The sequence below is a fragment of the Gekko japonicus genome, unplaced genomic scaffold, assembly GCF_001447785.1.
Source record: "Gekko japonicus isolate JY-2015 unplaced genomic scaffold, Gekko_japonicus_V1.1 scaffold1958, whole genome shotgun sequence".
Classification (NCBI taxonomy): domain Eukaryota; kingdom Metazoa; phylum Chordata; class Lepidosauria; order Squamata; family Gekkonidae; genus Gekko; species Gekko japonicus.
In genome coordinates, this window is record NW_015165878.1 from 153,578 (window position 1) to 169,020 (window position 15,443).

A 15,443-nucleotide genomic window follows, 5' to 3' on the forward strand; every position below is an offset into this window, starting at 1 on the left:
CTCGGGACAAGTGGAGACCGTCTCGCCTGTACAGCTCCCTCTTGTTCCAAAAAGTATCCCAGTGCCTAACAAACCTGAACCCTTCCCCCCTACACCATCGTCTCATCCACGCATTGAGACTCCTGATCTCTGCCTGTCTCTCCGGCCCTGCGCGTGGAACAGGTAGCACTTCTGAGAAGGCTACCTTGGAGGTCCTGGACCTAAGTTTCCTGCCCAGCATCCTAAATTTCTCCTCCAGGACCTCACGACTGCATTTCCCCACATCGTTGGTGCCGACATGCACCACGACCACTGGCTCCTCCCCAGCACTATCTACCAGCCTATCTAAAACACGCGTAATGTCCGCTACCTTCGCACCAGGCAGGCAAGTCACCATACGGTCAGTACGTGGGTTCGCCACCCAGCTGTCTACCTGCCTAAGGATCGAATCACCCACTACCAAGAGCCCCCCTCCCACCCTGCCCAGGGATGGTTCCTTGGTGCAAAAGGATACCCGCTCACCTGCTCACAAAAAAAAAAATTGTACTGGAACTTTCAGTCTTAGTATTGCATAAGTATTGATAATCAGTACACAAAAAATTGTTGTATAACTTGCATTTATGAATTACAATAAGATATAATACGATAATAAGAGTTTATAATAAATTTTCAGAGCATAATGTTTTTGGTAGATTATTTCTGTGATTCTTTATTCCTTAAGCTTTAATTTCTCCAGCAGGGTGGTGGTGGTGGAATTAGTTTGGACATTCAATGTGAGCAGGTGAAAGGAAATTCACAGAGTCCATTTCCTGTTTAGTAGGCCTTGCCCCAAGTTTCCATACCTACCTTTGGCCATCATTGTAGTTTTTAAAAGAACAGTTCAAGGGTTCAGTGTGGAGAAATGCTGGGAAGCTTTAATTCTAAAATCCCAGGTTGGTGTGTGCCTGTGTGCCTTGGCTCAAGCTTTTGAGGGTGAGCTAGTCTGTAAACCGTCCAGTGTTGGAGAAAGGGTGGCTGTTCTGAACACCTAAACTTTTATTCAGGGCAGACAAGAAGATGCAGAAGAATATCTGGGATTTATTCTAAATGGACTACATGAGGAAATGTTGATTCTGAAGAAACTGCTGTCTCCACAGAATGAAAGTAAGAATTTTAAAAAGGCAAATGTGTATTTTGTCTGTCTGTCCTCTCCACTACTGACCTTAATGGCACAGGCTAGCCTGCTCTTGTCAGATCTTGGAAGCTAAGCAGGGTCAGCCCTGGTTAGTATTTGGATGGGAGACCACCAAGGAAGCCCAGTGTTGCTACACGGAGGTGAGCAAAGGCAAAACCACCTCTGTTCATCTCTTGCCTTGTAAACCTTATGGGGTTGCCATATGTTAGCTGTGGCTTTTATTTTGTATTTTTGCATATTGTGTGCCCGTGCCTGGAACTCATGGCGACCTCTGCCAACTCCTACTGGGGCACAGAGGGCATTCAGAGAAGTGGCTTGTTAGTCTGCCTCTGGCCTCCCAGCCCTGGTATTCTCTGGAGGTCTCCATTTTATTTATTTATTTATTTCATTTATTAATTGCCTGTCCCCATAGTTGTGGGGTTCTAGGCTTGGGGTGTCAAACATGCGGCCCGGGGGCCAGATCAGGCCCCCGGAGGGCTTCTATCAGGTCCGCAGTGGAACTGGCTCTCTTCTGCTGCGTCTTCCAGTTCTGCTGCTGCTGCTGCGTCATCTTAGGTTTGCAGCTTACAGATACACACCTGAACAGCATACTCAGGACTGCAACAGCACAGACATTTTGATGCAATAATTCAGAGCAAGAGGTGTCAGTTATCACACTGTTAAATAAACAAAATATTGCAAGAGTGCTAATGTTTTAAGCATGTTTTTATTTTAAGTTAAAAAAAGGCCCTTTGTGTTTGTGTCCTTTATAAAGTTTATATGCCTCCGCTACCTGGCATTACATTTTATGACATACATGGCCCAGCCCAACAACGTCTCATTTATGTAAGATCCAGCCCTCGTAACAAATGAGTTCGACACCCCAGTTCTAGGCAATGTACATCCAAATACTTGCCAGGGTTGGTCCTGCTTAGCTTCCGAGATCTGATGATATCAGGCTTGTCTGGGCTATCCAGGGTAGGACTAAGCCGGCTGTGACGTGATGGCACTCATCACTACATCTTAGAATGAACCTAGTGACTTGTGCCAATCAAAGAAGCAGTAAAACCAGACAAGTTTGGGGTTTCTGCATATTTGATTCGAGTGTACAGAAAAATGTGGAATTGTGAATGAACTGACATTGGCGCCCCTCCCCCCAGCCATTTACTGAGGACCAGTTGTGTTCAGAAGTTAAGAGTACTGAGACAACTGAGTGTCAGGTAAGAGCAATGCTCCCTCTAAGCTGTGGAGTCTTGTGAGCAAAACGTCTACTTTATGAGCTACTGGCATTAAAGTTGTGAGTGAGCGATTTGGCTACTGCATGAATTAGTTTGCTCTGGAGCCCTCCTTCCTGAGTGAAGAGAAAAATGTGTGAGGCAGAGGCTAAAAAACTGTGAGCTAGCTCACACTAACTCAGCTTAGAGGGAACAGTGGTTAAGAGGTAGGGGAGAGATTGAGAAATTGAGCACTTAAGAGTTTAAGAGTCCTAAAGGGGGTGGGATTTCCAGATAATTTCTCCTCTTACTTTGTTTGGAAACTTGAAATAGCGTATTCACACACTGATTATTCCTCATGGGCTGCACCTTGTAAAGATGTTATTCATAACCATGGTAGCAGTCACATTTGGGTGCTTAAATTATAGTTAATCATTTGGTTTAAAGGAAAGCTATAATACTGTTGTCACTATTCACATGTAACAAGCCAGAAGGATCCTTAGGCTTTAGTACTTCCATCTGCCTTCACGTGCAGCAGTCTAAAGTGGATAATTCTGGTTTTTTGGTAGTTTGCGGCTGTGGCCAAAATAACAAATGGGGGGGCGGGGGGTTGTTCGCCCTGCAAACCAGATTTAGTCCTAATTTGAATCCTTGACTGTAGGTTGAATATAAAGCACAACTTGCCAGTTCATGCATAATAAATACAAAAACTGAGGGTCACAGTGTTAGGAAGATATGCAAAAGTATATAGCACTGTGTATAATGTATATTCAAGGTAAATCAATGTTGTGCTTTTTATTGTTATTTTCCTATGTTATATAAATATTGGTATCAAATGTTATCAAAAATAGGTTTCACCCAAACAAAACATCAAAGTGCATGTTTACATTCTGTGCAAATATTCAGACAGCACCTTGTCAGTATCACAATCACTAGTCCCACGGGACTCTAGTAATTTACCTGCTTCGAATACAATCTTTTTCAAGGACTGTGATATATATAAAGAACATAAGGCACAATAATTTCTCTTTGTCAGCACCAAAACTCTTATAGCAGCATATTTTCCAGGGTCCTATCAGAACCCTTGAGGCAGACATAATAACCTATCTAGGATAGCTTATTCCTCAAGTTCTACCTGATAGAACTTGAGGGATATGCTATCCTAGATAGGTTATTATGTCTGCCACAAGGGTTCCGATGGGACCCTAGAAAATATACTGCTATCTTAACAGTTTTTGTGCTCACAAAGAGAAATTACTGTATTTGAAACTGGTAAATTACTAGAGTCCCCTAGTGATTGTGATACTGACAAAGTTAATGCAGAATGGCAAACTGTAGTTTGCTGTTAGATTAGAAGTCTCCTCAAATCTTAACCATTGCGAAGGCATAAAACCATATTTGGGGTTTACCATTTTTAAGTATTTATATCTGCAGTGAACCAACGATGAAATAGAGCAGCAATTCTGAAACTGTTGCCTGAAGAGGTGGAAGGATAGACAGGAGAGGATATTTTACAGTCGTCATTTAATGCAGTATTCCTTGTTGCATGTGGGAAAGCTTCTTGATAGAAAAGGCTGCTGCCACTTCTTAATCAAAATTGCCCTCCTCGTGTGCATTTCCCATTTATAGAGATAGTGATGATTATGTGCAGAGATGAAATAAATGTACTTTTTTGTCTTCCCAAGAACTTCTGGTTTCTAATGGCCCAGAATCAACTCCTGTGCATGAAGAGGAGAAACAAGAGGAACAAGGTGAAGGCAGTGAGGATGAATGGGAACAAGTTGGACCACGCAACAAATCCTCAGTTACTCGTCAGGCTGATTTTGTCCAGACGCCAATCACTGATATATTTGGTGGTCACATAAGGTACTTTTCAATTCCATATGGTTAAGTATACTGGCTGTGTTTCTGTTGAGAGATAAGAGAAAAGTGCTGTCTTTCTTTTCCAACCTCTAGCTGGATTTCTTGGTATAACCTTCCCTCTAAGTTAGGGTTGCCAAATGAAATTCGTCCGGGAGCGGGGGGCTCCCAGACGGTGTCCTCTTTGTTTTCCCCTCAAATGGCGTCGCCCCGCCCCCAGCGTGTGACGTCACTTCCAGGTGACGCACACGCGGGGGTGGGGTTTCCCCCGGGCCCCAATTCCGCGGGAGCGGGAATCGGGGCTCGAAACCGGGGGGAATTCCGCCCCCCGGGGGGATTTGGAACCCCTACACTAAGTAGACTTTGGGGATTGAAATTTGAGAGCTGGTCAACCAAGGAGCCTCCTTTGGCAGGGAAGGTGTGGGTATAAATCGAACTAATAAATATAATTAAATAAATAAGGAATACTGAATTTGCAGTAAAAGCTGCCTTCTGTGACAATAAGCTTTGGTGGTGGGCTCATCATTTTATATCTTTAGTAAAGGTTTAAAAGATTAAATGATTATACTATATTTTCATAAAGGAAGGTGACCTTGAATGTAAAACAGCCCACTAAAGAGTTATACACCCCAAAACACACACACACACACACACACACGAATTTACTGGGCATAATTGTAACTTGTATGTGAATGTAGGGGCTGCGGTAGCTCAGAGGTTAAGGTGCTGAGCTGCAGACCGGAAGGTCTGTAATTCGGCAGTTCGAGACCCTAGTGCCGCATGACGGAGTGAGCTCCCGTCTCTGGCCCCAGCTCCTGCCAACCTAGCAGTTTGAAAGCAAGAAATTGCAAGTAGATAAATAGGTACCACTTCTGTGGGAAGGTAACAGCGTTCCGTGCGCCTCGGCATTTAGTCATGCTGGCCACATGACCATGGAAACGTCTTTAGACAGTGCTGGCTCTTCAGCTTGGAAACGGAGATGAGCACCGCATCCCTAGAGTCAGATTTGACTAGCTTTCGAGCAAGGGAAACTTGTTACCTTTTATGTGAATGTAATATGATACCCCCCCCCCCTCAATAGTATGCCTCGGGGGGAAAACCTAGTATTGAGTTGGAGTAAATGCTTTATACAGTTATGTAGACTTAACGCCCCCCCCCCCCCCCCCCCTCTATTCTTTTATTCTTTTAACTGAATAGGATTTGAAAGTCAGAGTTACGGCCATAAGGGGACATGCACAAGTATCCCATTCTGCATAAAAATATTAGCATGCTGAAAGTTCACGTCCGCAAGTTGATGGAGGGTCAGTGTCATGTCCTGCTGTGTGGTAATGTCTTTATGATCAGAGAAAGATTGTGCCCCACTGTTTCCCAGAGTCTTTTCAGTTCATCAGTTGGTTGCTTGGCCATGAGAAAATATTCAGTGGTTTTCTCATTACAGTGGGGCTCAGTCCAGTGACTCCTTTTCAGTCAGTGAGTATTCTTCCTCTGATGGAAGTTCCCCTTCCACTAAGGGGAAAGTCTTCCCTCTGGCCCACACACTCTAATGTAAAAGGTAAAGGTTCCCTTGCTCGAAAGCCAGTCGACTCCGACTCTAGGGTTGCGGTGCACATCTCCGTTTCAAAGCCGAAGAGCCAGTGCCATCTGAAGACGTTTCCGTGGTCATGTGGCTGGCATGACTAAACACCAAGGCGCACGGAATGCTGTTACCTTCCCACCGAAGTGGTGCCTATTTATCTACTTGCAATTTCTTGCTTTCGAACTGCTAGGTTGGCAGGAGCTGGAACTAGAGACGGGAGCTCACTCCGATATTGGGCACCCGGGTCTCGAACTGCTGAACTACCGAACTTTCACCACCTGCAGTATATCTGCTTGTATTGGGATACTCCATTTTGTTTTGCTTCTGTTAAAACCCCGCAAGTTGTATTGCATCACCTCAAATTCTAGCACACATCCCCAAAAGGAGGACAGGATTTGCTATAGAAATAAATTTCCCGAACTGCTTGGCTTCAACTGCTTGAGCTGCATTTGGCTTCCTAGCTATAACTTGGCTGCTCCTATGAATAGTATGTAAACAGAAACAACACATCTTCTGATCTCTGTTGCCCTTGGGGTGGAATGTGGCATGGATGCCTACTTTGGTAGCCGTCCCTTGCTCCCAACACTGAGATGGGGGGGAAGATGCTGCAACTGACAAATGTATAAATCCATTTCAAAAGAACTTATTTTGTTCCCCCTGAAAGTACATCCAAAGAGGTATAATTAGGAGTAAAAATAATCACTGGCACCTGCTTGAAGAAATTGTTTTCACTCTATTCAAATGTGACAGTGTTTAACAACTGATAGAATTTGGTGCAAATTCTATGTACTTTTAAGGCCAACTTGGTTGGCTCTGGAAATAATTAATGGTGGAGCATGGTGTTCTCTGTCATCCAAAGGATGTAAGATGACACTGAGGGATTCTTGTTTAAACCCAAAAATAAAAAGAACCGCCAAGATCCTATCCCAGATCTGTTGTCTGCTGTCTGACACACCCATCCTAGTCACTGTATAAAGTAGGTCACCACAGAAACAGTATCTGATGGTAGGATGTAGGAGAGCAGGAAAGCTTTCTTTTGCGAGGCTGAGGGGTGGAGATAGGAACGGTTTAGCAGTAGGAATCATCCTCTCAAACACAACCATCAGAAATAGCTGCATTTTCCATTTTATTTCTTTTTCTCTAAAAACATGGTGGCTTAGCACCTTTTTCCGCATAAGGATTCCAACCTCTTCAGTTTTCTTTATTAGAAGAAGAGGAGGAGGAGGAGTAGATTGAGTTTATACCCTGCCCCTTCACTCCAAGTCTCAGAGCAGCTTACAAACTCCTTTCCCTTCCCCTCCCCACAACAGGCACCCTGGGAGGTAGGTGGGGCTGAGAGAGCTCTGAGAGAACTGTCTTTGAGAGAACAGCTCTGACAGAACTAGGGCTTGCCCAGGGTCATCCATCAGCTGCAAGTGGAGGAGTGGGAAATCAAACTCGGTTCTCCCAGATTATCCGCAAATCTATTTTTTGTGCACAGCTTTTGAATAACATTTTATTTAGTTACAATTTCTTTAAAAATCAGAGCAAGATATCTGGAATTTCTTTCCATACCCAAACCGTATGTGTAGCCAAATGCCGTGTGCCTTTGTATGTGAACCTCAGCATTATGCAGGTGCTATCTTACCACCTCCAACTCCCACACTGGCATGGGCAGTTGGACCTTATAGTGCCAGACACACTGCTTGGTGGCTTGATGTCCTTGTTTTTGTTCTGGATGCATACAGATGACAACAGTGCCCTAGTCCAGTCTTGTAAATAGATCCTTTCTTCGTGGTTCCTCGTGGCAAAATAAGAATTTCCTTCAGGTGGCCAGTTAAAGAATTTTTTAAAACAAAGGTTTAGGTTCCAACCAGCTCCTTATTTTTATGAGTTGACAAGTAGGCGATTAAAAAAACAAAAAACAAAGCTGTTAATGTGGATTTTGTTTACACAGCTGTTTCTAGTTTGTGGAAAATACGTTTTTTAGGGGAAAAACTCCCCCCCCCCTTGATTTTCCTGGTATATTTTTGCTTTTGATCTTGCAGTGTTGCGACAGAGTGTGTAGCATGCCAATAGCTACGCCGACTCAAACTTTGTTCTGTTGCTTCAGACCAACACGGCTACCCACCCGAATCTATCCTCTTTTTGTTATCGATGCCAACTATACAAAGAAATTCATGAGTGATTGCCACCTTCTTGGAATCTTCATTGAATCCAGCTTGCTTATGTGAGATGTGAAAGACATCTACATTATGGCAGTCTTGAAGTAGAAGCAGTATTACATGCACTGCTCACAAATCTGCCTTGAAAGCTGCTAGTTTTCTACAAAACAGAGTTTGAGTCCAGTGGCACCTTTAAGACCAACAAAGTGCCCCTGAACCTGAACTTTGCTTCAGACCAACACGACTACCCACCTGAATCTAGTTTTCTACAGTTTGAGTGCAGTAAAGTATATTTCTTTGGCAGAAGTAGCAGCCAGTCGTGGAGGAGAAAGTGTCGCAGACGCAGCATTCATGTGAGGGGTTGAGCAAGCTTTCTCAAGTGTCAGCAGTGTCATTACGGGGGCTACACATATTCGAGGCAGAGCTTATTTGTTGAAATAAAGGTGTCACTGTGTAGCTGGATATCTTGACATCTTCAGAAGGGACCACAAATTCGAAAAGGGTTTGATGCACACACAAAAAAGGAGAGATTGGCAGACGTGGTAAAATGTAGTTTTATGGGGGAGGGAGCAAAAAAGGACTGATGACAATTGGGTGGTCAGAGGGATCGTCAGAAGGGCTGCCAGTTTGGTGTAGTGGTCAAGTGCGTGGATTCTAATCTGGGAGAACCGGGTTTGATTCCCCACTTCTCCACTTGCAGCTGCTGGATGACCTTGGGCAAGCCCTAGTTCTGTCAGAGCTGTTCTCTCAAGGACAATTCTGGAAAGAGCTCTCTCAGCCCCGCCTACCTCACAGGATATCTGTTGTGGGGAGGGGAGGGGAAATGAGTTTGTAAACTGCTCTGAGACTCCAAGTGAAGGGCGGGATATAAATCCAATCTCTTCTTATTATTTCCATCGCCTGTTGTTTTTTCAGTCCACATCATTAAATTCCATTTCTCTTATTGCACAAAACCTGAGCTTTTTTAGGTTCCAGGTGGGAAACCTGTTGTGCACCTGAAGTGTAACGGCTGTCAAAACCTGAGGCACAGATTGCTCTGGCCCAGTGGTCATTTTGCAGACTTACAGCCAAGTTTGAGCAGGAGAAATTTTCATATAGGTTTCGCTAGCAGTTCTCTCTCCAGGGTTGCGTTTTGAACACTCCTTTCACAAATGCAAACTTTTTACTTCTTCCCCATTTCCTTAGGTCTGTGGTTTATCAACAGAGTTCAAAGGAGTCTGCAACTCTGCAGCCATTTTTCACTCTGCAGTTGGATATCCAGTCTGAGAAGATACGCACGGTCCAGGATGCGCTGGAAACTTTGGTGGCCAGAGAGTCTGTCCAGGGTTACACCACCAAAACCAAGCAGGAGGTATGTGTCTTCCTGGCTAGCTAACAGTTTGCAGTCAAGGGCCGCACTTAAGGGTGTGTGAGTGCGCAGTGTGGCTGCCAGTGGATAGGGATATGTGAAATTTCGTTATTCTGACCTGGACCACTGACACACATATCTTGGTTATGGTTTCCTCTGAGTGTCCACGAATCCCCAGGGATTCAGGAAGCTGTCTTTCCCAGCCCTGCTACAGAGGTGTCTGAGGTGCCAGTGATTAGATTTGGGACTTTCTGCATTCAGCAGAGCTGTGTAGGTTGGCCCCCAACAACCAGTCCACGACGCATGTGCAAAATTTGTTGTCTTGCTATGTATTGTGAGAAGGAGCTGACTTGGTTAGAAGACGACCTGTGACGCTGCATTAAGCATTTAGAAGTCAGAAGAACAAAAGCTCTTGTCTCTCATCAGTTGAGAGCAATGCTCCCTCTAAACCGTGGAGTCTTGTGAGCAAAAATTCTCCTTTGTGGGCTACTGGCATTAAAGTTGTGAGCGAGCGATTTGGCTACTGCATACATTAGTTTGCTCTGAAGCCCTCCTTCCTGTGCTAAGACAAAAATATGTGAGCCGGAGGCTAAAAAACTGAGCTAGCTCACACTAACTCATCTTAGAGGGCAACACTGGTTGGGAGTACCATTCTGTAGGCTAGTCGTCAAGTGAACCTGAACTGTGTCTTCTCCTATTTTGCTGCGTTCTGCTTTTTTTTAAAAAAAAACATAAACAGTATTTCAGAATAAGGGGGGTTAACAGTTGTTCAGTGACTCCCATTACTAAAATAGCCAGCCCGCTTCCAGCATGCATGAGTTCCAGTTGCAGTGCCCATGTGTCCAAGTCATTCATGTACACCAATTTCTTTGTACAACAGTAACATTGACAAGACATGCTTGCACATACAGGGTGGAGGAGAACCAAGAAGGGCAGGAGAGAATCCCAGTGAGCCATTTGGAAGTGCAAAACTGTATAACTCGTTGTGTCTTTATTTGGAAATACCGGTCGATCTGCTGCTTCGTTCTAAATTTTGCTTTGCATGGCTGCCTTCTCCTCTCTGTAACTGAGATGGTTTTTCCATTCCCTGTGATAAGAACGGTGCAGCAGATATTCAGTCATTTATTTAGGAAAGTTTTTGCTACCCGTAAAACGTAATAAAAATATGAAACATTAAAAGCTGATAATTAAAAGCCAACATTACAAAACACCACATAAAAACTGGATAATCGAACAGCTTAAAATGTTTTCACACCAAAAACACACTATGAAAATGCTGTTAAGATTAATTCTGTATGGATCCAATGCCTACCTCTCTTGGTCATGTTGGAAAAAGAATGTTTCATATTTTGTAATAGTCGTACGCATGAAGCTGCCTTATAGTAAATCAGACCCTTAGTCCCTCAAGATCAGTACTGTCTACTCAGACTCGCAGTGGCTCTCCATAGTCTCAGGCAGAGATCTTTCACATCACCCTACTGCCTGTCCGTTTAACTGGAGATGCTGGGGTTTGATCCTGGTACCTTCTGCATGCAGTACAATGCAGTCACTGAGCCACAACCATACTGATGTGTTGCTTATGTCGTTAAAATATTAGGCATTAAAATATTATTGTGTCTAATGGCATTTTCCACTGACGGTGCCTGAATATGATGAGATGGTTTTTTAGCATGCCTTAATGCCCGTCGCTCAAGAAACCTTTGTAAACAGAGTGGTGCACCGCAATGTGGAACAGAATTGGCTGTACCACACTGCTTTGGGTGTTCAGGAAAAACACACACACACACACCCCGGAGAAGAGGGTGGGAAGTGTGTTGCCCTGAAAGACTGTGTAGGCAAACATGGCATGTCTGGGTTTTATGTCTGACATGTTGTGTGGGAGTAGAAATACGTGAAACATCCCTATGGTTGTCTGAGAGCCTTTCTTCTATGGGAGGAAAACTCAAAGTGCAGACCTCTAGGCTCACCACATGGGTTTTGTTTGGCTAGCCGCTCACTTTTGGTTTCTGGTGCATCTATGGTTCTAGTCTCCTTCTGCTTGACAAGCTCAGTGTTCAATTATGGGTTCAAGAAGGAATGGGTGTTCACTTGAAGCGCTAGTCTGGTCTGGTTTGTATTTTAGTGTCTAGTCTGGTCAAGGAATAAAAACATCTCAAATTGAATTTCGTTTAAAAAGAACCCCCTAAAAGGACTGTGGAAATAATCCTCTCTTCTAATACATTTTGCAGCATGCAGATTGATGGTAAAGGTCTTAGCTAATGTAAGACATGTCTTTGGTACAATACAGAATGTAGCCCAAGAGATAAGTGGAGGGACCAGCTTTGTACCAAACCTAGTTATAACTCTTAGGAGCCAGGCAGCAACTAGATATACCCTGACTTTTTTAAAAACTGCCAATGGTGACAGTGATATTTTGTCAAAAACTAGAACGATTGCCAGTTACTGTTGTTGTGTGTGCCCTGTACTTTCCTTGGTTACATTCTGAGTTTACATAATCAGATGTCACTCCGTTTCCTGCATTTTCTGGCCCTTTGATCCTGCTCTTTCCAGGTTTTTCTTCACAGCCTGAGAGAGATGCTTGCCCAGCAAGGACCCACTGCCATGGGTCTAGTCTGCAGTAGCTTAAGTTCGATTCCAAAAAGTTTTAGTCTTCACGGTGCCACATCGTTCCTGTTTATTCATTGCGGCACCGAATGCACCCAGCGACTACTCTGATTTTTGTAACAGACTGCATAAATTGTCCTATATCTGGTCATCTGTTTTGGGGAATGTAGAGTTTTCCTTTATCCTTGCAGAGGAATTGCTGTGTGGAGTAGGATGCTGAAGCAAAGAGGGACAAGGGGGGTGAACTGATTTCTCTCCCTCCCGCAGGCCTAGCCTAGCCCCACTGAGAGAAGGGGGTGGTTTTAATCCCTTCTCTCCTCAATCCAACCTCCTTCCCCAGCCTGTGTAAATGTTCTCCATGATGTAGGAGCTGTGACCCCGTATATATATGAGGTCATAGCACCTACATCTCTCTCTCTCATTCATAAAAGCAAATGTGTCGCTAAGTCAGCACTGTACCTCAGTGGACTCTGGTAGCCGCACAGAATCTGTCAACTCTGTCTGAGATTCCAGATTCAAGGTCTGCAAGATCTTCCTGGGATTTTTGGCAGGATAGGTGTCATAAATAAATAACTGAGATCATTATGGAAGGGGCAGTGCAGCGGTACATGTTCAGCCATTCTCAGTTTGTCTAGTAACACAAGGACATAAATGCTCATGAAGCAGGGCCCGTGACCATCTTTCTGGGAGTTGGAAGGAACTGCGGCAACAGCAATAAACATGGGGAAAACATCATATGCTTTAAGTGTGCTGATGGTTGGGTAGAAGCTGTTGAGCTAGTTCAGGTTTAGCGTTACTTTTCTCTCCTTCGCAATGGAATGTTAACCCTCGTCGTTTGCAGAGGCTCAAAATGGAAGGAGCATATCTGACCATCCATCTTGTTTCAGCACCAATCTGGTTCTGAGCCCATGTTTTTAACTGGTGTCTAAGGAGATGGGGGCTCAGTTGACTTTTTTTTTTTAACCACTAGGTGGAGATCAGTCGAAGAGTGACACTCGAGGAGCTTCCTCCAGTCCTTGTCCTTCATCTCAAGCGGTTTGTCTATGAGAAGACTGGGGGGTGCCAGAAGCTCATCAAAAATATTGAATATCCTGTTGACCTGGAAATAAGTAAAGGTGACTGTCATGACCCCTGTTTGAGGAGAGGAGGGCATTAACATTGTCTGGGGTTTTGTTTAAGAGAGAGTTTGCTAAGTGTATACACCTACACGGATAGGAACTAGGGGGTGTGCATACACAAAAATCGGTATTCATATCCGGGTGTATTGGACCCAAATAATATTGGTATATACCGATATTCCCAAATACCAGATTTGGTATTGTGTTCGGATTTTGCAACCAATACTTTCTAGAGGACTTCCCAGACAGAAGTACTGGAGAGCTTCCTTCTGAATGGAACACACCGTTCTCCCGCTGTAGACGACCACAGCGATTTTTGAAAAAGATGAAAGTGAAACAGGAGGATATCGGTGGCTCCCTGTCGGATCACCGGATTCTTTATGAATGGATTTTGATTGTTATATGGCTGAGACACGTTGAAGTATTCCATCTCAGAATTAATTGTCAGTGAGAATTCTCGAGAAGATTGTGTACAATTTAATAGAGAGTTACTGCAGAATACCGGATTGTAAAGATATCCCATAGATAAGTAAAGGTAAAGGTTCCCTTGCTCGAAAGCCAGTCGAATCCAACTCTAGGGTTGCGGTGCTCATCTCCATTTCAAAGCCGAAGAGCCATTGCTGTCCGAAGATGTTTCCGTGGTCATGTGGCCGGCATGACTAAACACCAAGGTGCACGGAACACTGTTACCTTCCCACTGGAGTGGTACCTATTAATCTACTTGCAATTTCTTGCTTTCGAACTGCGAGGTTGGCAGGAGCTGGAACTAGAGACGGGAGCTCACTCCGTCATGCGGCACCCGGGTCTCGAACTGCTGAACTACCTGACCTTCCACAGCCTGCAGTTCAGCGTCTTAACCACTTGAGCCACTGCAGCTCCTTCCCATAGATACTGTGTTACAATTTATTATTGTTGAGGATTTCAGTTAGCAAATAAGTTAATAGTTGCGAGATCCTCAAATAGATGGTGAAAACCTGGAAATTAGAATTGGTAACTTAATGTAATATATGTATTGGATACATGTACACTTTAAGGTTTTAGTCATCACCGTGAGTGTTTTTCTTTTGCTGATTTGGTTATACGGCTGAATGAAGTTCACTGATGAGGCATTATTTGGGTATTTATTTGGCGCGGTATATACCGAATGTAGGAGCTGCGGTGGCTCAAGTGGTTAAGACGCTGAACTGCAGGCTGTGGAAGTTCAGTAGTTCAGCAGTTCAAGACCCGGGTGCCGCAAGACAGGGTGAGCTCCTGTCTCTAGTTCCAGCTCCTGCCAACCTAGCAGTTCGAAAGCAAGAAATTGCAAGTAGATAAATAGGTACCACTTCGGTGGGAAGGTAACAGCGTTCCGTGCGCCTCGGTGTTTAGTCATGCCGGCCACATGACCACGGAAACGTCTTCGGACAGCGCTGGCTCTTCGGCTTTGAAACGGAGATGAGCACCGCAACCCTAGAGTCGGATTCGACTGGCTTTCGAGCAAGGGAGACCTTTACCTTTACCTATACCGAATGTACACCCCAAATAGGAACCTTCACAAGCTGGGCTCGATACCAAGTATCTACAGCTAAGCAGTTTCTCAGTCTCTGGATTTTATTTCTTCAGAAAGGCTTGCCACTCAGTAGTTGTGTAACCCTCTCAGATTAGTTCTTGGGTATGTGACTAATTCTTCACAGTCACAACAAAGATGGTTTACTATTTGAATGAGACAGAGCAAGCTTCAACATGTGTTGTATTCCCCCCCCCCCCGTTCCCTTTTTTTTAAAGTCCTTTTGTTTAGAATGGCAGCTCATGAAGAACCAGAATGCTTGTGTCCCTCTGAAAATCTGTGGCTTCATCAAAACAAAGCTTTTGGACTCCTTGCCTTAATCACTTGCAGATTCTTAAATGAAACATTTGCCCCCATCCCGACCTTATAAACACTTGCAGCATTAAAGATCTGTTTCATAAACACCCAGTTTCCCATCACTGTCATTATCTGTTACTGTTTTTGTGTGCTCTAATGCACCAAGTCTGGAGCAGAGACCAAAACTAAATGAAATTGTTTTGTTGGGAGAAATCAAGAGAAAGCGTGTCTCTTTCCAGTAGCTATCCTTCAAACTTGGGCCATGTCAGTAGAGTAGTACTATAGATTGGCTAAGCTTTTCACTGGTCTTTCCTTGGTTAATTACTGCGGATCAAAGAGGTGAGTTGCACGATAACACTAAAGAGGCCAGTTCACTGAAATGCCACATTTGTTTTTCAGAGCTGCTGTCTCCAGGTGTCAAAAGCAAGATTTTTAAAGCCCAAAGAACCTACCGGCTCTTTGCAGGTACGTGTCTCTTTCCAGCAGAAGAAATAAATTTTGACTCAAGAACTCTTGCAATTGTTGCACTCCTGGCATTCACCTCAAATCAAGCCCATCCTGGTAAAGTTAAGCTGTTCCCTATTGGGTAAACAGTAATCACTGG

The 15,443-nt window shown here is 44.1% G+C and overlaps 1 protein-coding gene across 1 annotated transcript in view; it reads left to right on the forward strand.

The window, feature by feature from the left end:
* USP10 (ubiquitin specific peptidase 10) overlaps window positions 1-15,443 on the forward strand; it is a 51,893-nt gene that overhangs the window by 33,770 nt on the left and 2,680 nt on the right. The window contains exons 9-13 of the mRNA XM_015411284.1: window positions 1,023-1,122; window positions 4,032-4,212; window positions 9,112-9,277; window positions 12,849-12,993; window positions 15,239-15,304. Of these exons, the coding sequence (XP_015266770.1) occupies window positions 1,023-1,122; window positions 4,032-4,212; window positions 9,112-9,277; window positions 12,849-12,993; window positions 15,239-15,304 (658 nt within the window). The remainder of the gene's footprint in view (window positions 1-1,022; window positions 1,123-4,031; window positions 4,213-9,111; window positions 9,278-12,848; window positions 12,994-15,238; window positions 15,305-15,443) is intronic.